Source organism: Talpa occidentalis, unplaced genomic scaffold (assembly GCF_014898055.3).
Source record: "Talpa occidentalis isolate TD23 unplaced genomic scaffold, MPIMG_talOcc4v2.1 talOcc4.7, whole genome shotgun sequence".
NCBI classification, from domain to species: domain Eukaryota; kingdom Metazoa; phylum Chordata; class Mammalia; order Eulipotyphla; family Talpidae; genus Talpa; species Talpa occidentalis.
The window spans coordinates 87212997-87235960 of record NW_023605083.1 but is presented as its reverse complement, the minus strand read 5'-3'; the positions used below and the strand labels follow the sequence as shown (position 1 = coordinate 87235960).

At 45.2% G+C, this 22964-nt stretch overlaps 1 protein-coding gene across 10 annotated transcripts in view; it reads right to left on the bottom strand.

Moving 5' to 3' along the window:
* Positions 1 to 22964, bottom strand: part of RAP1GAP2 (RAP1 GTPase activating protein 2) — a 229818-nt gene that overhangs the window by 52477 nt on the left and 154377 nt on the right. For all 10 annotated transcript variants that reach the window (XM_054688554.1, XM_054688559.1, XM_037491397.2 and 7 more), the window contains one exon: positions 4054 to 4089. In XM_054688554.1, the coding sequence (XP_054544529.1) occupies positions 4054 to 4089 (36 nt within the window). The remainder of the gene's footprint in view (positions 1 to 4053; positions 4090 to 22964) is intronic.

Sequence of the window (22964 nt, the reverse complement as noted above, 5' to 3'; positions counted from 1 at the left end):
TGAAACATCTCCCCCAGGCTCTCAGACCCAACAGGTGAGGGCTAAGGATGGGGACCCGGGTCTGTGGGTGTCCATCAGCACTCTAGAATCCCCACCATACCAGCTGCACCCCTCTGCTGGGAAGGCCCATGGGTAACAGGCAGGGGACTTGCACCCAGCCCTCCCTCCACCACACCTTACTATGGGTGACCCCTAACAAAGCTGAGCCTCTCGCAGCTTCCACAGCTTCATCTGTGAGATGAGGATTCTAACGCTCACCCTCCCCAGCACAGATGTATCACCATGAGGATCAGAGATCATGACTGGGCCTGAATGAAAGGGGCCCACCCACAGGTGTCTGGAAAATTCACTTCTGGGAGCCTCGGCTTTATCTAATGTTCCTACAGTCAAATTCTGACTTAGCTTGGTTTTGTAGAAGGCATTCCCAAAATCATCTGAATAAATCAAATGAAGATGGTGGGACATACTATTAGAAACAGGTCCCCTCTGGAAAGCACAGAAGCCAGGAATAGACACAGACCTATCAGGATATAACACATTGTGATCCTAACCTTACTTAGCGCGCTCCGGTCTCCTGTCTTTTCTGAAGCCTCCAGCACCTTTTAACCAGTGAGTAAACCGAGCCCCAGGGAGGAGGCTGCTTGCCTAATGTCTCACAGCTAGTGAGTGGCAAGGCCTGAATTGGAAGCCAAGCTACCTTCCCACCAAATGTAGGACCACATCCCGTAGCCCTTGGGGCCGGGGCTCCTGCTCCCTGGGTGGATTTAGACTTAGGCTTCTCCAGACTTCTCTGGACTGAGTCACCCTCCAGCATTGTTCAGGAGGGTGTGAGAAGGCCCCTCCCACCAGACAGGTGCTCCTCTCCCCACACAGGGAAGAAACCACCTGGGTGGCCCTGCACCCGCTGCCCAGGGAAGCAAACCGGGTAGAAAGGAGAGGTGATGTCAGGAGTTTGTTTTGTTTGTCCTCCATTAGTCATCCCTACCTGGGAACAGCCCCTGGGGCAGGAGAGCCAGCCTCCTTCCATCCCCTCCCCAGGACAGTGCCACCACCCAGCACAACCCTCCTCTGCCATCCTTTGCAATAGGTATTAGTATTACTAGCCTCCTTGCTGCCACTGGAGGCTCAGAGAGGCAGAGCAGCTTGGAAAGGATACTCAGTTAGGGAATGGCAGGATTAGGACTTGAACCCAGGACCGAAGGGACCCAGGCTTATGCTTTTTGCCCCTGTGGCTTCTCAGAAATTGTGTCTTTTGAATCCCCAGGCTCTCAGGCTGGAGGTCAGGTGTCCTGGATCTTAGTTCCAGAGCACCCGGACACTTTACTGCTCTAAGGCTCAGTCTCCACACTGCGGCACGTGGAGAAATGCCACCCACGCTCAAGGACAAAATCTGGCCACCCCCATGCAGCCCACTTCATCCTCGCCAGTTCCCCATATGTGCGCTTCATACACAGAGTTGAAAACTGGGCTGCTGAGAATCTGGGACCAGCAGGCACGTGGTGGGGACATAAACATTGGGACATGTGGTTTTATCTCCCAACAGTCTCAGTTAAGATGGAATCAACAAACCACCCATGGGTATCAGAAGACACAGAGGGGGCACGGAAATAAGATCTGTCATCCAGAGGCCCCAGTCGAGCCCAGCAGCCTCCAAACAACAGAACGATAGGAAGTTGGTTAACTGGGGCTGAATTATGTGCTGGGAGAAGCCCTATGTGAAGATAGGGGATTCCAGCCACCAGCTATGGTGGCTTATGGGATCAACCAGAGGCAGGGTAGACACGGGCAAGTGGCAAATCCCCTGCCAGCATCCATGGGCTGCAGGGGAAAATCCCAGCTTTCCTCCTGGCGACAGAGCACTAATTACACACTGCCTCCTACCACTCGCTGTCAAGGCACGTGCCATCTGTGTTTCCACAGCTTGACTGGAAATCCCCCAAATGCATGTGACATTCATAGCCCACAGTACTGGGCACAGAGGATGTTTGTGATAATGACACGACCTCTAATGACATTCTTCCTCAGGCCCTCTCCTTCCACGGGCTGACACAAGGGAGACCAGGTTGTCCGGATCAGGACCACGCCTGATGCAGCAGCCCTCCCAGCAATTCCACCTGCATCTCAGGGCTGCAGTGGGCAATGTCTTTGCCTCTCCTCCTAGAGCTTCCAGAGCATTACTAAGAAGCCTCCCTGCTTGAGCCTGCAGTATCCATTTAGAGTAAAAAGCATCATAACAGGGCAGCTAACCCTTCGGGCGCTGGAGCTACTTGCTAATCATGAGGCCCTGAGAGCTTTACTTAATCTCTGTGCCTCAGTTTACTCAGCTATGAAATGGAAATGATAATTATTATCATCATCATTCCACTTTCTGTAAGAATTGTCAGGAAGAAATGAGATAACATCTGTCAATCTCTGAGTCCAGCAAAGTACTTAAAATATCTGCCCTATTATTAGCATCTTCTTCCCATTCTTTTCACCTTTATCAATAATCCTCTGGATCTCTCCCCATATTCCTTAGGCCAGCAGCTCTTACCAGTGAGCTCTGACCCAGGGGGTGAGGAATAATTATAAAGAATCCCCAAATCCACTTTCAACACTGGTTTTCATACCAGTGCCTACCAAGTATTTACATATGTTATTTTATCCCACCAGCCATGTGAGTGGGTATTTTTATTCTGATTTATTTATAGAGCTTGTGATATTCTGATGTACAATAAGAAATATAGATTTGGTCTTCATATGGTTCCTGGCAGGAGCTCCTAGAATCTTTGGAATTTCCTAAGGGAAGGTAATGTGAGCATTCAGGAACATCTTTTGTTGGTGTATTTGTCCTTCTGAAACAGCTCCAGAAACATAAAGGTGAAGGCAGTGTTTTGTTATTCATATATTTATGTTAATGAGTTTATGTTAATAAGGTGGCTTCTGGAAGGCCCCTGAGGAAGGGGGAGCTGGTTGCCAGGGGAACCAACAAGGAAAAGAGGGTTGGAATTGCAGTCCCACCTCCCAACCTCCAGGGAGAGGAGAGGGGCTGGAGGTTGGGGAACAGCCAATGGTTTAATCAATCACGCCTATGTACTAAAGTCTCCAAAAATCAAAAAAACGGGGTCCAAATCTGTACTTCTGAAGAGTGGTGTTCAGAATGCATGGAGACTCGGGGCCCCTTCCCCACTTCTCAACCCAGGCATCTCTTCCATCCGCTGTTTCTAAATTAAATCCTTTTATAATAAATTGGTAATCACGTAAGTACATCTTTTCCCGAGTTCTGTGAGCCACTCTAGCAAATTAACTGCACCCAAGGAGGGGATCATGGGAACCTCCAATATATACCAGGCAGTCAGAAGCACAGCTGTGGTTTCACAACTGAAGAAGGAAGAAGGGGAGACCAGTCCTAGGAGACAGAACCCTTAACCTGTGGGGTCTGGTGCTAGCTCCAAGAAGACCTTGTCAAATGGAATTGAGTTGTAGGACCCCCTACTGGTGTCACAGACTGGTTTGGCAGGGAAAAATCTATCACTCATTTGATGTTAGAGTGAGGTGACAGAAGTGCTGTGAGTGGACAGAAAATGGGAGCGGCAGGCTTAGAAAAGGAAAGGAGCTGGCTGGGACCAGTGAGATCTATTGCTACAACTCAACTTAGAAATCCAGCAGATTCAAGATTTGAACTCAGGTTTGTATTCCAACTGCAGCTCTACCTCCCCCACACAAGATGACTCCCCTAAGGAAGGGCTTTCCCTCTAACCTTGTTCCAGGAACAATGGACCCTCTCAAGCCCTCCCCACAACAGAGGGTTTATAGCCTCCCCTCTATGGGCTGGGGGCCTCTGTTTTTAATCTCCTGCCCACAGGCAGGAACCTCCCCAGAACCCTTCCTGCTGCTCAATGTGGAAATGGCTTCATGTTGTGGGGTTATTGAACTGTGAATTCTTCCTTCTCTGGCCTGCCCCTCAAAGTCCCCAAGATCTCCCCATGGGTTCTGCCTGGTGTGTGTCCCCCAAGGTTACAGCTAGAGATGCACACACACCCCACTCAGTTCCCCCAATTTGAGGGTACTCACCTGCATTTTCTCCAACATCTCGAAGAACTCCGCCGACTGAAAGACATAAGAGGGTAGGGAGAGAAAGATGGGGGTTCAGGCAAGAGGTCTGCTGAGAAACCACACCCACTGTCTGGAAGCTTAGCCCAGGTCTCCCTGGGGACAAAATTTATTTGGATCAAGAAAGAAGATAATTTGATTTTGCCCTTGCAGAGCTGGAGGGCCAGAACACCCCACACAACCAAAGAAAAACCAAGACACGCCTCTGCTGGCAAATGGCCCTGGGGAGAACAGCCATTCAGCTTCTGCAAAGGGAGAGGGGTCTGGGTGGCCCCTGGGAAAATCCAAGTTCCCCAAAAGCCTGTAAGCCCTGGGATTCGGCCTCCAGCAGGATTCATGTTTAAGATGGCCAAAATGTTCAACACAAGTAGTTTTCCAACTTTCAAGGCAACACAGCTCTTCTGTCTCCTCCTATAGAACCCCAAAATTTAAAACTCGAAGACATAAACCAGCAAAAGCAGTTGTGGGGGGCTGAGCCCCTGAGGCCTCTGCCTGTCCCTAAGGCACCACTTTGGGAACCTCCGCTTGTGAGTCTGTAAGCCACTGAATTGCAGCGTCCAGAGGCATCAATAGATTTTTTTAAACCTCAAACACATAAAATCCAATGTTTTATCCTACTTTATTGCTACCTTTGTAAACTTCAGGAGAGACAGAAAGGAGGAAAAGGAAGCAGATTAGAGGGTGTAAAGGGATGAAAACTTTACCCCAACAAAACCCATACAGAGGTAGGCCGCTCAGAGGTTTCCCCACGCCCCATTCCATGACAACAATTACACTTTCCTATTGTCACCTCACTGCCCATATCGTATCTGGGGACTGGTGAGCCGTGAGTTAATGAGCACCAAAGCTGCCCCAGATGAATAGGAGACAAAACCAGGCAGTGACAAGGGGCCACTTCTTCCCTCACAGATAGAACTCTCTCCCTTCCTCTGCAAGGAACAACAGGTCAGAACTGCCTGGAGCCTGCCTCACTGCTCTCAGAGATCACAGAAGAGAAGGCCCAGGGGAAGGGCCCAGATAAAGTCACAAGGAGAAACACGACATAATCTGGCCACAGATGCCAAATGACCGCGCACAGGATGAAGCTGGCCTTCAGAGGCAAAGAGTCTCTGACCCACCAGCAGTGCAGATTCCAAGGTCTGAAAACCCCACATGTGAATGTGCAGAATTAAGGACAAGCTCTGGCCATCCACAAGGAGCGCCCGCTCCCAACCTCTTCTTCCCACTGCCTCTGTGCTTTCTCACCAACTCCAGTCTCCAGGAGAACAACATTACTAGACATAAAGAACTTATACAAATCAATAAAACTAGAAAAATGAGTAGAAAGAGGACAAGGAAGCAGAAACAATCATCATTTTCAACGCAAAGACTTCTGACTCAGCAATTCCTCTTCTAGGGAACTACACTATAAATAGCCTTACACATGTACATAAAAATAGATACAATAAAATGTTCACTGCAACACTGTTTATAACAGTAAAGAAAGAAAATAACTTAAATGTCAAGTTATAGAAAATTGGAGTAAGCTACATTCATAGAATAAAACACAAGTAACATGAATGACTGTGTCAATAAAATAGATACATAAGAGGAAATGGACAATTATTAGAAATACACAAGCTATCAAAACCGACTCTGGAAGAAATAGAAAATCTAAAAAGACCTATAGTAAGTAGAAGTTGAATAAGTAATCAAAAAAATTACCCAAAAAGATAAATCCTAGGCTGAGATGGCTTCATCTGTGAATTCTACTAAGTATTTAAAAAAGAAGTAATACTAACTCCTCACAAACTCTTCCAAAATAAGAGGGTATACTTCCCAACTTATTCTACAAGGCTAGTACCACACTGATACCAAAAGCAAAGACATAACAAAAAATTAAAAAATAATAAAACTATAGGTCAATATTATTTATGAATATAGATGCACAAATTCACAACAAAACACTAGCAAACTGAATCCAGTCACATGTCAAAAGAATTATAAATCATGACCAGGTGGGGTTCATTCCAGGAATGTAAGAATTATTTAATACTTGAAAGTCAATAAAATAATACACGACATGAACAGAACAAAAAACAAAAACTGCAGTGGCTTCTCAATAGACATATTTAGATAAAGCATTTGACAAAATCCAAAACCCTTTCTTGATTAAAAAAAAAAAAACATGCACTCCAGTAGATCTGCCTGTTCTCTTCCCCCACTCTGTCTCTGGTGAATCTTCTCACCCCCCACACCTCTGGCCTGCACCCCAGTTCTTGTATGCATAAATAAATAAATAAATTAATTAATTAATTAATTAATCTTTTTTAAAAAAAGGCAGGTGCGTGGGTTACCAGGTGTTCTCTGGTGAGAAGTTGACATAAGATACATAAGATATTAGACTCTTTTCTGGATGTACTTATGGAGATATTTTTACGACATGGCTTACTCCACCATGTCTTCCACCTTCATTATTTTTTAAAAAGATATCAACTTTGGAGTACTTCCAAGAAAAGTTAATCTTAATTTGCACATAGTCTAAATTGTCATACCTTCCTCCTACCTGTTTTATCACACTAGATAGTTAAATCTTGCTTAATGTACTGAAAGCAACATGAAAAGGTGCTCTCTAAATAACATGTTGTGCCTCGGAGTGAAATGTTCATGAACATATCTTGGCTCCATATCTTGGCCTTGTCGAGCTCTTGAAGGTTCACCAAGAGGCTTGTCTCAGTGGCAGTCCCTGGATCCAGGAGCTTTCATTCTTGCATTAGCTAAGGGTTTGATGGCAGTAACTTTAAGGCTTAGAGGACAGGAGAATTTGCTGTTCCTTGAGAAAGTGCTGCAGAGCAAGTGATAGCAGAACTAGCAGCAAGCAGACTCTGCTAATGGGGGCAACCTAATTTTGAGCTGGCATTGAGGTGGGTGCTGATATATTATGAGCTAGACACAGATCTGTTCCCAGGGGCATCTTGCCCAGGGTGCTAAGGTAACAAACTAGTGTGTGGAGAAAGTTGCTTTTGCAGCTTTGAAGGGCCAGATTGTAATTAACTGAAAAACCTGTCTGGATTTCAAGCTTGTTTCATTTTCAACAATAAGCTGTATTGGAGTCAGAGAGCTGGAATTCAAATCTAAATTCTCTACTTACTCTCTTCCTGAATCTCAGTTTCTGTCTGTGCCTGCTATGAAGATCAAATGGTAAAAGATCAACCTCTAGGATGGTGGTTCACAGTTGGCTCTAGAGAAGGTGTGCTGCATCTGAATTTTGACAGCATCTCTCTTTCCATAAATGTGCCCTGGCGAGCTGTGCACCCATTTCCTACTCCCTGAAAATCTCTAGTAAATTAACCAAAGTCCCAAACTTGGTTTTTCCCCTTCTAAGAAAGCAATTGATGTATATTGCTTACATAAAACAATCTCCAAGATATATTAAGCATGGGGAGAGCAAAATAAAGATCAGCACACAGAATATGATCTCATTTTTATTTTGTATACACACCTATAGGAGTGTATATGAATGCATAGAAATATGGACGCAGATACCTCAACAAAATCTAAAAGTGATTTTAACAAAATGGGGGGATGAGAGTAGTGACAGGGGTTTTGCTTCACATACAGCCTACTTCACAAGCATGTTACTTCACAAATGAGTAACCTACATTACCTGTAAAATTAAATTTCAGATAAATAAGTTTTGTAAGGGAAACAGAAAAACCTGCAAAGTACATGAGCAAATAATTTTCTAAAGGTGGAATATAAAATGACCAATAAACATTCAGAACATGCCCAACCTCCTTAGTTATTCAAGAAAATTGAGATAGTAAGTTATCTTTCCTATATCAGATTGGCCAAGAACAAAAAGAAAATCCAATGTTGGCAAAGATAAGGAGTTCAGGATTCAGGGACTATGGTAAGTGTGCAGCTGGTACACTTGAAGGACGATTTGAAACTATATGTCCAAAGCCTTAAAAATGTTCACAGATTTTGGTCCAATAAACCACTAGTGGGAATTTCCTCTAAAGCACTTATTTGGGAAACTACACAATACAATGAAACAAGGATATTCATGACAACATTGTTTATATGCAAAAAAGTATAAACAGGCAAAGTACCCACAAGGAGAGAAAGATGAAATAATGTATGGGAGTGTACCTACACAATTATATACTCTAGAGGAGATTTGTGTTGAGTAAGCTAGCATAAAGATTCACAATGCATTGCTAAGTAAGAAAAAAAGAATTTAAAACAAGATGGTGCCACTTTTTAGTTAAATTTTAAAAACCTATTTGATGATGTGTGTATGTGTGTGTGCACACGCATATGAATACACACATTACCTAACCAGAGAAAAACACATTGAAGGATACATACCAAAATGATTTAGAGGTTATGAATAATTTTTTTCCTTTTTGTTTTTCAATTTTTTAATGTTCTACAATTATAAATTTTTTTAATTATCAAAGATCAATTTTGTAATTGATCACTGTTCTTAAGGCTTCAACACCTAAGTGAAGACTCTGACATGCCTTTCTTTGCTTCCCTCAACCACTGCTACAGGCCCTTCTTCCTTCATAACAGGACGTTCAGGAACACGAGGCTACAGCCTTCAGTGCCCACAGAAAGCCCCTGGATTCAGGCCAATTAATTTTTAGATCTAATCTTGACTCTCTGGATTATAGACTACAAGGCTCTCCTGAATGACTCCCAAATTCAGCTCACTCTCTGTTATCTATACAAACTGACAATCAAAAAATACTAACATGTATTCTTAAACAATGCCCCTGTATGGTTAACCCCAACTGAATAAGACCTGCAAGACTTGGACTGGGTGCTGGAAGTAGTAGGCAAGGGCCTGTTGCCAGGGTACTTGATCTTAATTATGAGACAAAGCTGTCCAGGGTTAAGTTTCAGATGACTGCTGTCACCATGGCTTAGAAAAGACATGAAGCCCTTCTTGCTGGGAGGTCAAGTGTATGTGTTCTCTATTGGCTGTGTAACAAATTACTCCAAAACTTAGTGACTCAAAACAATTTCTGGGTCAGAAATTCAGAAGAGGCTTAATTGTGTGGTTCCAGCCCCGGGTTTCTCTGAGGGTCACAGTCAGGATGTCAGCTGGGGCTGATCATCGGCAGGTTCGACCGGGCAAGGGCTCTGCATCCAAGATGGCGTCTTCACATGGCTGCTGGCTTAGGGGTCTCAGTTCCTCGCCACCTGGACTCTCCATAGGCTACTTGAGTTTCCTCACAACATAGTAGCTGACCCCTCCCAGAGAAAGCAATCTAAGAAGGAAAGCATGGAGGAAGCTACAGTACCTAGTCTCTAAAATTCTGGAAATATCTTTCCCCATTATCCTATTCATTAAAGTATCCAAGACCAGCCAACTCTCAAGGGAAGAGGAATTTGCTTCCACCTTTGAAAATATCAAAGAATAGTGGATATATTTTAAAACAACTGTATCAAAGAAGGTTTCTTGTAAGAGATGAAATCCCAGCCAAAAAGGATAAACATTCCATTTGAAAGAAGGCAAGGAGAGTATTACAATGTGCTAACTATGTGAGCAAAAGTGGGAAGATGAAGGAGCATGATGTGTCTTTGATGAATGGTGGATGGGTCAATCTGGCTGGACTGTGGCTGTGGTGACAGCACTCCGAAAATTAGACTAGAGAGGCAGGCTAGCATGTAGGCCTGTGTGACTCAGTGCCAGGAAGTCAGGCTTCATCTGGAAGGTAGCAGCGAGCAACCTAATGTTTGGGCACACTAGAAAGACACAGAGGCAGCGGAGTTTAGGGGTAAAAACCAGGTCTGGAGTGGCTGATCTGCTACTGCCCAGCAGTGTGGCATGAAACATGTTGCCAATCTGTCTTAAGGCTCCTGAAATTGGAATCAAATAACCCCTGCCTTTAGGGGCTCACCTGAAGATGAAGAGAGAGAGTGTGGACAAAAGTGTCCAGCCAGGGTTGGTCCACAGCGAGCACCCAGTAAACAGCAACTATTATTGCAGAAGGAATTATAGAAAGTGAGAAAGCTCACTCACTCGGGAAACAAGTTTTGTCCTGTTGGGAGACAGTCAGTCTAGCAGCATGAGGAGATTTACCTCTCCACCTTTAGAATACTTAGCGTTCCCTGACTTCACTGGTCTTCCCAGAAGCAGTGCACTAGGTTAAAAATGGGTCTGTGTTTCCTGAATGAAGATGCTCGTGGCTTGGGGTTGGCACAGGCATTGGGAGGGGAGGATGATGCTTCCACCTCAGCCTTGAGTCATACTCTTGGTGGACGATTCTTGGTGGACAGTGCCCAAAAAATGCCATCCATGAAGCCAGTGGCTACTTGATCCCAACTAGGCTGGCTCTACTTCTGGGTGACTTGCAGCACTTTCCAATGGGACAGTTTCAGTCCTGGCAAAGAGTGGGTCTCCTTTTCCATCCAGAAGCAGGGTGACTCAGGCCAGCCTGGAACAGCAGCTCCAGTCATCAGACCCTCCCTTGTCCATATCCCCAAGATAGCTTCACACAGCCCAGGGCACACAACAAACACTCAATAAATGCTCGCTGACTCATTGGCATTGTCTCAGAGGCCCTTTAGGTAGGATAGAATGCAGTCTTCCCCGGGGCACCCTCAGAAAGGGGATCCCCCTCCATCAGGAAGCCAGGCACTGGATTTTTACCGAGAAATGTAATTCAGCCTCCTCATTTCTAGCAGTATCTGCTCAGCTGTCTAATTTATTATTAGCAACAGCCGTTGCCACCCAAATCAGAGCGGTGGCCAGCATTTCCCATGGGCTCTGCTCTAACAGCCAGTCAAGAAGGCTGTGAAATAATCACCCAGAGCTAGCACTCAGCCAAGGAAATCACAGGCTGGGCCCGAAGGTTACGTTCAGGTGCCATTCCTGTGCTCCCCACCTCCCAATATAGAAACTGCCGGTCTTCCTTCGAAGGCAAAAGCGGGTCCTTGGGGGGAGAATGAGGGAGGAGGTCTGAGTAGCAGGAGCAGAAGTGAACAGGAAGCGTAAGGCCAGTCTTGAGAAATCGTCCAGATGCCCCGCTTGCTAGCACGGGTGCAGGAGCCCTACCCTAGCAGTGAAGAAGTGGAAGCAAAGGAAGGACTATGGTGTCTGTGTGGTGTCTGCGGTATGTACAAGAATAAGAGGAACACCGCTGCCCATCTTGCCACCCTGTGACCTTCCTACAGAGAGAAGTCGCCTGGCCTGCCTTTCTCAGCCCCACCCCGGGAATTGGCCTTTCCTGCAGAAGGGGCCATCTTTTTCTCCCTTGTTGCATTCCATTTTGGGAGCCCAGGATTAGCACTTCCCCTCTCTGACCTTAGTTGGTGAAATAACACCCAGTGACAATCACCTGCAGCCCATCAGGTCCCTGCTGGGTGTCCTGCCCCAGCTCTAATCAACTCTCCTCCCCTCCTGGAGGTGGGGAGCAGCCTCCCTCCACCGGAACCCAGGAGGCACTACACTCCCTCTGCTCACAGCACAGGACACTGGGTGAGTGCCTGCGCCCCATGCTGGGCTAACCTGACTCACAGTGTGTGGGGGAAGGGGTCACATGAGCCACTGCAAATGACCAATGCCAAACACACTCCATGCACACAGTAGGACAGCCTCCTTATTTATGGCCAGCTCAATACAGGACACACTGTGGGGGAAAAGGCATGTCAACAGCAAAAAGAAAAATGAAAACAAGACAAGGATAGAGAATAAGGACCCCCACAAGGGTCCCAGGGCAGTGGGACAGAGACATGACTGGGCAGTGCTGAGGGTAGGGGAAGGAAAACTGGGGTCAGCAAGTTTCTGGTCCCCATGGAGAAGGGAGATAACACACACACAATGATTTCTGGAGAGATTTATAAAAAGAATTTTACAGTGTTTGAGGGAGCCGGAAACCCAGAGCACACACCCCATTGGGAGCCAGACTGGATGTGCCCCGTGACTGCCTCCTCACAGCACATGCTGCACTGCCCTGGCTCCTCCAGGGCGCAGAGGCCCCCATCCACAGGGCACGCAGGATAAGGGCCAGCTGGTTGTCAAACTAGCTGCCTGGGCTGGAGGAAAATACCAGGGCTGTTCCCAGTAGGAAGGCAAAGGGTAGTTCACTAGGACAGAAGGTCCTCAAGAGCAGAACTCTGTTTATTTTGTTCACTGCTGTATCCCTGGGCCTAGAACTACATGGCACACAGTAGTAGATGCTCAATAAACATTTGCTGAATGAATAACTGAATACTCTGCCAAGCAAGATAAAAATGAAGCAGGCAGAGGAGGTTAAGTTCTAGGGCCACAAGTAAGCAGAGCTGGCTCCTCAGGATGGCAACAGTTAGGGATGGACAGGTCTGTGTAAGCACTAGTAAATGTTTTCTGTTCCATGGCCACAGACTGCACCCCTCATCCAAGACAGCCAACCCTATTCCTATAGGATGCTCCAGTGATAAAATATATCCAGACACAGGTTCTGCTTCAGCCAAGCCTCTCTTCCTCTCTCCTCCAACCTATCCTCACCTGTCTCCCTTTTTGGTCTCCCTCCCACTGACTCACGCTGAGTAAAGCTCCTCTGCTGCTAGAATCTTTCAGAGGCACTTCTTCTGCTAGGTGAGTTTGGCCAGATGGTTCTCCATTACCTATGGCAGTAATAATGCCACAAAATCACCTGGAGGGCTTGTTACAACACAAGTTCCTGGCCCTGCCCCAGAGTTCCTGACTCTTGGCCAAAGAATCTGCATTTCTAACAAGTTCCCAGGTAATACTAATACACTAGGGACCACACTTTAACAACCACTGATCTATGGAATTAATCATGTTTAACACAAGTGATGTGTAAGAGGGGCCAACTTGGCCCAGAACAGAAATGGAGCAGAATGAGGAAGGGTGGGAGGAGGGTTTTTATACATCTTAAAAATTAGGTGGACTTATATGTAAGTCTCTTAAGAGAGGATTTGAACATGCAAATGACTATAGGTACCAGGTAAGTAACATAAGACAGTGAAGAAATAACAAAGAGATTGGACTAATGATCGAAAATCTACTTACAAAAGAAGCTCAGGACCAGATGACTTCATGGTAAGTTTTACCAAATATTTAAAGAAGAATTAGCACAATCCTTTATAGCCTTTCCAAAAAGGGGAGAGCAGGGAACACTTCCTAGCTTATTCTATGAGGCCAGCATTACCTAAATCACACAAAGACACTATAAGAAAACTATAGACCAGTATCCTTTATAGGTGTAAAAATCTACAGCAAAATACTAGGACCAAAATCCAACAGCATGAGGATTTGACCAGGTAGGATTTATCCCAAGAATGCAAAATTGGTTCAACATAAGAACATTTATCAACATAACACATTAATAGAACAAAGGGAAAAATCACATGATCATCTCAATCTCAACCGATGCAGAAAAAGAACTTAAATCTAATACACTTTCATGATAAAAATACTCAGAAATCTGGGAGTAAAATGGAACTTCCTCAACATGATAAAGGATATTTTATTTTTGTTCACAGTTAACATCATGCTGAATGATACTGAAAGTTTTCCCTCTTTGGCCAGGAATGCCAATGTACACCACTACTATTTAGTATACTAAAAGTTCTGACTAGAACAAGAGAGAAATAAAAGGCATCCAAGTTGGAAAGGAAGAAAACTATCTCTATTTGCAGAGGACATGATCCAATCTAAAAAAACTCAAAAGAATCCACAAAAAATCTAGAGCTAATAAAGGAATTCAGCAAACTTGCAGAATACAAAAATCAACACACAAAAATCACCTGTGTTTTGACATGCCAGCAACAAACAAGCTGAAGAGAAAATTAAGAAAGCAATACCATTTGTAAGAGCATCAAAAAGAATAAAATACCTAGAATAATTTAACAAAAGAGGTAAAAAGATTTATACACTGAAAACTACAAAACTCTGATGAAGGAAATTAAAGAAATCTTAAATAAATGGCATGACATGTTTTGTTCCTAGACTGGAAGACTTACAATTGCTAAGATAGCATCCAAAGTAATTTACATATTTCATGTAATCCCTATTAGAATCCCAGCTGAACTCTTTGTAGAAATTGAACAGTTGATCCCAAAGTTGATATGGAAACTCAAGGAACACAGAATGGCCAGAACATTCTTGAAATAGAATCCACACTTCCTAATTTCAAAACTTACTACAAAGTTATAGAGTGATCAAAATTTCATTGTGCATCAATAGACAGTCTCAAGAAAGTAAACAACCAACAGAATGGGAGAAAATATTTGCAAATAATAGATCTGATAAGAGTCTAGTATTCCGAATAAATAAGTCTAATAACAAAAGCACTGATAATTTTTAAATGGGCAAAGGACCTGAATACACATTTCCCAAAAAAAATGTGTAAGAATGGAAAAAAGGGGCCTTTTCCTGGTGGCGCAGCAGTTGAGCGCTGGGTTGCGAAGCTGCCCGCAGCCTCTGCAGCGCCAGTTCTATCCCCAGCTGCTCCCCGGCCACCGGAGGAGGGTCCCACATGGTGCGCAGACCTCTCCTGCAGCCCCCTGCTCCCCTCAGCAGTGTACTTCGGTCCTTCTGCCTGCTCTGCTCCCTGTTCCGGCTCTGGTGAACTCTCTCACCCTCCCGCACTTCTGACTGTACCCAGTGCTTGTATAAATATGTAAAAATAAATCTTTAAAAAAAAAAAAAGTTAAAAAAAAAAAAAGAATGGAAAAGAATTTAGAGTAACAGATAAACACATACATTTTTGGCCAACTGACTTCTAATAAGGGTGCCAAGACCAGACAATGGGGAAAGAATAGTCTCTTCAACAAATGGTGCTGGAAAAACTGGATAGTCACAGAAAAAAGAATGAAGTGGACCCCTGCAATTCACATGACATTCAAAAATAAACCTAAAGCAAAAATCTAAAACCCAGAGCTAAAACTGCAAAACTCTTAAAAGATAACATAGGCGTAAATCTTCATGACCTTAGATTTGTAATATCAGACCAAATGAAACAAAACAGATAAATTGTACTTCATCAAAATTTAGAGCTATTGTGCTTCAATGGACAGTCTGAAGAAAGTAAAAAGACAACCAACAGAATGGGAGAAAATATTTGCAAATAAATTTGCAAATAATAAGATCTGATAAGAGTCTAGTATTCCAAATAAATAAGTCTAATAACAATAGCACCAATAATTTTTAAATGGGCAAAGGATGTGAATACATATTTCCCCAAAAAAAAGATATACAAGGGCCTCCCCGGTGGCGCAGCAGTTGAGCGCTGGGTTGCAAAGCTGCCCGCGGCCTCTGTGGTGCCGGTTCGATCCCCGGCTGCTCCCCGGCCACCAGAGGAGGGTCCCACATGGCGCGCAGACCTCTCCTGCCGCCCGCTGCTCCCCTCAGCAGTGTACTTTGGTCCTTCTGCCTGCTCTGCTCCCCGCTCTGGCTCTGGTGAATTCTCTCACCCTCCCGTGCTTCTGACTGTACCCAGTGCATGTATAAACAAAAACAAAACAAACAAACAAACAAATAAATAAAAATAAAAACATGCCTCTATTAAAAAAAAAATTAGAAAAAAAAAAGATATACAAGCAGATAATAGGCGTAAAAAAAGATGTTCAACATTAATTAGTTTTGGGGAAATGCAAATTAAAACCACATGAGATACCATGTCACACCCACTAGGATAATGACAATCAAAAAATGGAAAAATAACAGGTATTGGCAAGCATGTAGAAAAATTGGAACCCTCATACCTTACTGGTAGGGATGTAAAATGGTGCAGCCACTGTGGAAAACAATTTGGCAGTTCCTCAAATAGTTAAATGTAAGTTAGCATATGACCCAGGAATTCCACTCCTAGGTAGCTTCCCAAAAGGACTGGAAACAAGTACTCAAATATTTGAACATGAATGCTGTTCATTGTACACTGAACAGCAGCACTATTCACATTTGCCAAAAGATGGAAATATCCTGAACATCCATCAACAGATGGCCAGGTAGACAAATTGTGGTATATCCATAGGATAGAATATCATTTGGTCACAAAAAGAAATAGGGTACAATATATGCTACAATATGAATGAACCTCAAAAACATTAAGCTTAAGTGGAAAATGCCAGATACAAAAGGTCACGTGTTATATGATTCCATTTCTATGAAAGATCCAGAATGGGTAAACCCATAAGGACAGCAAGATTAATGGTTGCAGGGAGCTGGAAGGAGGGGAAAACAGAGAATAACTGCTTAGTGGAATCTTATTTGGGGGTGATGACCATATTTTAGAACTAAGTGGGGGGTGGTGAGACACCACTGAATTGTTCACTTTAAAATGATTAATTTTATGTTGTATCAATTTCACCTCATCCACATAAAAGAGGAGTGAGGGAGTAAAACAACAGTAAACCAAAGAGCACGCTCCTTCCAGAAAGGGGCAGCTGGGCTGATCTCTAGCCAGGCTGCGAGCAGAAATGCAAGCTCAATGTTACCAGAATTTCCAACTTTTCAAGAAAGGCCAGAAATCCAAATTTGTACATAAATCTCTCAACTTTTGTACATTGATAACCAATATAAATTTTCAAAAATCTCTGTGTGGACCAAACGAAACACATCTAGGAGCCAAACCTCCCCATAATACACAGTTCCAGCTCTGCTCTATACACAAGGGAGCCGCTGAACATTCCTGAACTGGAAAATGAGATGATATAAGCAAAATTTTAGGAAACCCCAAGGTAGCCTCTGTTGGGCACCCATGATGTATCAGCACTGGACACTGAATCAGGCACTTCAGATGTCACCCCACAAAGCTCACAAGTGCCCAGGGAAAGAAGGTTAGAGGGTTGGAGAGATCGAGTGATTAGGCAACTTGCCCAAAATGAACACAGTAAAAGCAGAATCCATGGTCAAGTCCAGAAACTTAACAAGGCCAAACAGAACTCTCATTCTTTCCCTCGAAACCTTTCTCCACCCTAGTCAGTCTTCCCATCCTCCACCCACCCTCAGAACAAACCCCTAAGGGTCATCACTGAGTTATTTATCCCTCATTGGTCACACCCACTCCACCTGCTCCTGCTAGTCTGTCAAAACATATCAATAGCCACACAGTCTTTCTCAAAGATAAATCAGATGACATTGGTTCCCACTTAAAAAAAAAAAAAAAACCCTCCAACATACTACTTCACACACAGGCCAAGAGGGGTCAGCCCATTTGGTGACAGGGTAGTCAGGATCCCTTCCCCATTGTCGAGTGGTGACAGAGCCCAAGATTGGAGGACCCCTTGGTCCAATGCCCAAACAAGCAAGCATCCTGCCTGCACTCCCCACACTCATCCTGAAACTGTCCCACTCTGGTCCTCTACAAAAAAAAAAAAAAACAACAACAACAACAAAAATAAAACCCAGCCAAAGAGAGCAAAGAAAGGAAAGACATTCACCCCCAGCCTGCAGCAGCAGGTCTATAAATGAGGAAGAGTACAGCAGTCCAGAGCCTAGCCCCCACAAGCTCACTGGGAGAGGGCACAAAAGGCCTGGCAGAGCTAAACAGGGGCCCCACAAAGCCTCCGGAGTTAATCTGGCTTGACAGGAAAGAACACCGTCTCTCCAGGCCAGCCTGAGTGTCACACACACACCCACCTCCTGAAGGTCGCACTAGCCAACTGTACGGTTCTGAGATTCTGCGACAGGCCAGAGACCCTGTCAGGACCATCCTGGGCACCAGGGCAAAAAGGGAAGAGAGGCTGGACTCAGTGCTGGCCTGGCCAGCTCCAAGTGTCTGGAGCCAGGTGGAAGGCCAGCAACAGAGCCCCTTCCGTTCTCACCTGGCACCCCACCTGCGGCGCACCCTTCAACTGGCTCTGGGTCCCCTCAGGCCTTGGAACAGTGCCAAGAAGCCTTGTCAGAGGAGCACAGTGATGGGTTCTGCCCAGCCCCATGGCAGGACCCCAAGCTGAGGGAGGAAAGGCCCTGGTGCCTGACCCTGTCTCATGCCCTTTTATATCCCCCCTACACACAGTCCCCTCTGTTCCTGGTTTCTGTTCCTTCCCCTGAGTAACAGGTGGCTTCCATGCCCCACTATAGGCCAAGGTCTATCCAAGCCAAATCCAGGGGCTCACTGCCAGGTGACAGCAGGAGGGGCTCTGGCTCCTCCCCTACCCAGCCATTCTGAGCAGAGGCACCTGGACAGGCATTCTCCACAATCTGGGGACACTCACCAAAAGATTCTTTAAGAAATCCATCATCTTCCACAGTGCCTTCCCCTCCAAATTGGGGGGCCCTGCCTCACTGCCTGAGCACCACTGGAGCTGTGGTTGCTCCCACCCCAGCTGCTTGCTGCTGCTGACGTTGAACAACTTCCTTAAGATCAAACAAGGAACTGCAGGATTTGGGTGTCCGCCCGGAGCTGTTATTCTACATTGACTAGTTCTGACCTTTGACCCTACTTAGCTAGTGCTGTTTTTCTGGGGAACCCAGGGCTGATGAAGCCGCCACACATCATATGTTTTAAGGGTAAGGTGTCCCTGCCAGGAGAGAGGTACTGTGCCAGTAGGTTGTAAAAGGAGACCCATTGGGGGTCTGGGATTCCCTCCTGCCCCTGCATCCTGATCCGGTTCTGAATGAGTTCCCCAACTGGCAGCAGGGCAGGGGCTGGAAGACAGGACTGGGGCAGGAGGTTCCAGCAGCATTTGATGCATTGTGGGACTCAAGCAGGCCTCCCTCAGTTGAGATCTCAATCTTCCCATCTGTGAACTGGCAAGTCCTATGTGTAGGGAGAATAATAGCCAAAAAAGCAAGCAGGTGGCTGCATCTTGAAGGGCATTCACATGGACCTCACAGAGTCTAAAATACCTTGAAGAAACAACAGTGGAAACCAAGAAGTGGTTCCTTTGCAGGTGGGGCTCATGGGAGGGGGGGTGAGGCATAGTATGCATTTCTTTTTAAATCACTGCATATATTACTTTGAGTTTGGTTTTGTTTTTTGTTTTGTTTTGTTTTTTTTGTACTGTGCCTTATAAAAGAGAGCAGTACTTAGGCCCTGTGACTATTTCACAAGGAAAAATAAAGATAAATAAAGCAAATGGCTCGAGGAAACTCATCCTGCATCTACAGCACAGGCAGAGGCATGAGAGTACTGGGCTGTTAACAAGGACACAGGGGAGAGCGAGGAGCCAGGTCCCAGGGCTCACCTGGGTCCCAGAGTCTTTTTACACTAAAACCACATCACACAGCACCCATCCAGGGCTTCAGTCCCACTCCAACTTGGGGAGGAAAGCAAGGTCCCCAACTTGAAAGGAGAGGAAGGAATTTAAAAATCCTCCAAAAAGGCAGCACGGCTTGATAGAAAGAGACCCTGGTTTAATGTGTGGCCAACAAGAGTCTAACTTGTGGCTCTGCTGCTTACAGCTGCATGGGCTGGTTACTTGGCCGCTAAGCCTTAGTTTCCCCATCTGTAAGGTGGGAAATTTAACCCACTTTGCAAGGCAGGTGTAGAATAGGATGTGGTAAATATGTGTCCAGTGGAGGGCAAGACACAAAATGCCCTCAGTGAGTGGTAGCTGATGATCACCTTCATTCCTTCCTCCTGCTCTGGTTCCGTACTCGCTCTTCATGCCCTGACTCCCAAGACAGTCTAAAAGTACCCCACCACCTGCCCATCCCACCCAGAAAGTCGATCTTTCTGCTTTCCCTCCTCCATCCCAGCCCACCACCTGACACACAGCCCATCTCCTCTCTCCCCAGGCTAACCCCATCCTGCAAGTCCCAGAGCTCCTGAGACTCCAACAGCATTCTAGAGAACGAGAAGTCAGGATATGTTCCCCAGGGCTGGGGCAGGGCATAGCTCAACAGAGGTCAGAGTGGGCCTCGGCATGGGTCCATCCCTGGGGGCTTGCAGTGACATTGGAGGTCAGAAAGGTGGGAGGATGTGAGGGGCAAAATTCTAGGATGTAAACTGGGCCACCCCTCACAGTGGGAGGAGCCACACACTAGAGGGAACCCCGGCTTGAGGGATGTCTCTTCCAACTCTTAAAATTTTAATAGAAAAAAACATGTTAGGAGAAGGAATGTGGTCAAGTTCAATGGTCTCCCTTCCCCTAATGAGCCCTTCTCTTCTTCCCCTGGAAAAAGACTCCCAGGTTATGGCTCCTGTGTCCTCTGCATACTCCTATTCCCTCCCACACCTTTTTCTGGCTCATTTGCATTCCTGCTTGAGTCAATAAGTCATTTAGCAAAGCCCCACCCACACTGCCAAGCCTACTCAGCCTGGCTCCCCAGGACATGTCATATCCAAAACACTTGTGCAGCCTCCTTGGTCACAGCACCCCAGAGCCCAGGGAGCCTTGTGGTCCAAGGCCCTGCCTCTACACACAAATGCATTCAAGGCATCAAAAGGAGAAACATGAAACCAGCTCACAGATCCCCTCCTGCTGAGACACTGGCTCAGGGCTGGATATCCTGGACAATCTGCCTCAGTTCCTCTCCTCCTATCCACTCCCCTTTATTTGGTTGACTCTTAGTGAGTCCTTGGGGGATCACCTCCTCCAGGAAGCCTTCCTGGCCTCCACCCCTCTAGCCAGTGATACTCCCATGGCATCCTGCACATGCCTTATCAAATCAGTTATCTTTCTGCTTTGTAATTTCTTGTTTAATTGTCTCTTTCTCCCTGTTTCATCTACAACCTCAGCATCTGGCATATAGGTGCACAATAAATACTTGCTGAATGAATAACTGAATAAACTGACTTCAATCTAGTGACTAAGACAATTACAAAAGTAAATAATTTCAAACCAATAAAAGAACAGTAATGGGGGTAACACCTGCATGGATGAACAGAACACTGGGCAATGACTGTACTTCAAAAAGAAGGAATTTCTGGAAGGGGGTTACTCTTCCTATTTTGCAGATAAGTCCACAGAGGTACAGGAAAAGCAGGTCCTGCATCTAAAGATACACAGTGGTTGAGCAGGAACCAACATACCAGGACACTACCTTCTATTTGATCCTCATGATAATCCAGTTGGTAAATGAAACTCAGAGTGGTTAAGTGACCTGTTAGTACCAGATCCAAATGGTCTGGGTAAGAGAGGGAATGGAGAGCAAGAATAGAGAGAAAGAAGGGAAAAGGGTAGAGAGAAAAGATAAGTGTATTTGCCTATACTGAACTCAGAGCAGGAAGGAGACTCGGCGAGGGAGCCCACAGTACCTGGCAGGGTTATCAACAGCAGTGGCAGCACAACCACACACTGGCAGCCTCTTCAGAGTGGGCAGCTGGGACAACAGGCCAGCAGAGTGAGCCCTGAGGACAGCCAAGCACAGCAGAAGAATGAGGGCCAGGAAAACACTTATTCTTGTGGGGCAAAACTGGCCTCAGTCCACTGGCAGCAGAGGTGGAGAAGATTGAGCTCTAAGCAAATTTCCCCCTAGTCCCCTGTGCCTCTGAACAAGACCTCTCTTGCTTGCTCACTAGCAAAACCCACTGTCTATATGACCCAAGGATAACAACTGGATTATACAACACCCTGTCTTCACTGAGTCCACAGAGATCAGCTGGGTTTCCTTCCCGGCCTATAATTTTTCACCAGCAACTGTGGGCCAATAAAAAGTGCACCAAGAAAGAAAAAGAAAAATATTGGATGGTTTCACTTATAGGAGGAATGCAGGAGAACCAAATAAGGGATCAGGGAAAAAAATAATTATAATAAATTAAAAAACAAAATTAACAAGCAACTATAAATCAGAGCCATTCTGCAGGGGAGGGGGAGAGAGGGATCAAAACAGGGGAGGAAAAAGCACAAGGGACTCTGGTGATGGTGCACGGGTGAAATTGGTGGTGGGAATTTTACAGGGACTACACTTGAGAGGAGAAAGCATACATTGTACAAAAAGGAAGAATGGCGTAATATATATATATAAAGTACACCAGACTAGGAATCAGACAGGCCAGCAACGAAATCCCAGCCCAGCCACTAGCCAGCTATGTGACCTTGTATCCCACTCTCTTCATTTATAAAATCAGAATAATGACCCCCACTTTCTGGGGTGCTTCTGAAGATGAAATAAAATGACAAATGTGTGTGCACCTAACACAGGAACAGTAATTATCACCAAATGTCTGCTGACTCTAAATCTGTTCAATTAGAGAATTAATTTCTTGACAGGAGCAGCTGCCATTTACTGAGCTCTTACTATATAGGTACTAGGCCATTGATAAAGTACTTCTCTTTAGGATCTTTGTGACCACCTCTGAGTAAGTCACTGTACCCACTCCACAGCTGTAGAAACTGAGGCTGAGAGTTAAATAACTAGGTAATAGGGTGCAGAGAAATACAAACAGTCAGCTTCCAGGGCCCAAATTTTGAACCACCCCACTAATGGGGTTCACTCGGGCCAGATGGTGGAAACAGAAGAAACAGGACATCCAGGGTCAACATCCCACCCATCTTCCCAGAAAGTCTTTCCGCAACCTGCCAACCCAAATTCCCACAACACGTGACTTTGGTTTTCTATCAGTGGTTAGGACTGTTCATCTTTCCTCTAAGGTGAAAATTCCAGACAGGCAGAAGCTATGTCTACATACACAAGAGTTATACACATACCAGATTTATCAAATCTAAATGATACCCATTGTAACATACACATTATTTTACATTCACTAACAAAGCAAAATCACCACCAATTACATACTATAGCAAGCTCATGCTAGTGAGATGCATCCTGATTTCAGAGCTGTTAAATGAAGGGGGGGGGGTTGGGGGAGTATATCTTAGAAGTGATGAAATACAGTAGGAGATACGCAGTAATTATTTGTACTCAGTAATTATTTCTTGGGTAGTAGAGAAGATGCCGAATTTGAAATCACCAGCTTCAAGTTTGTATCTTACCAGCTGGCTAAGGGAATACTGCTTATATCGGAGACTCAATTTTCTCA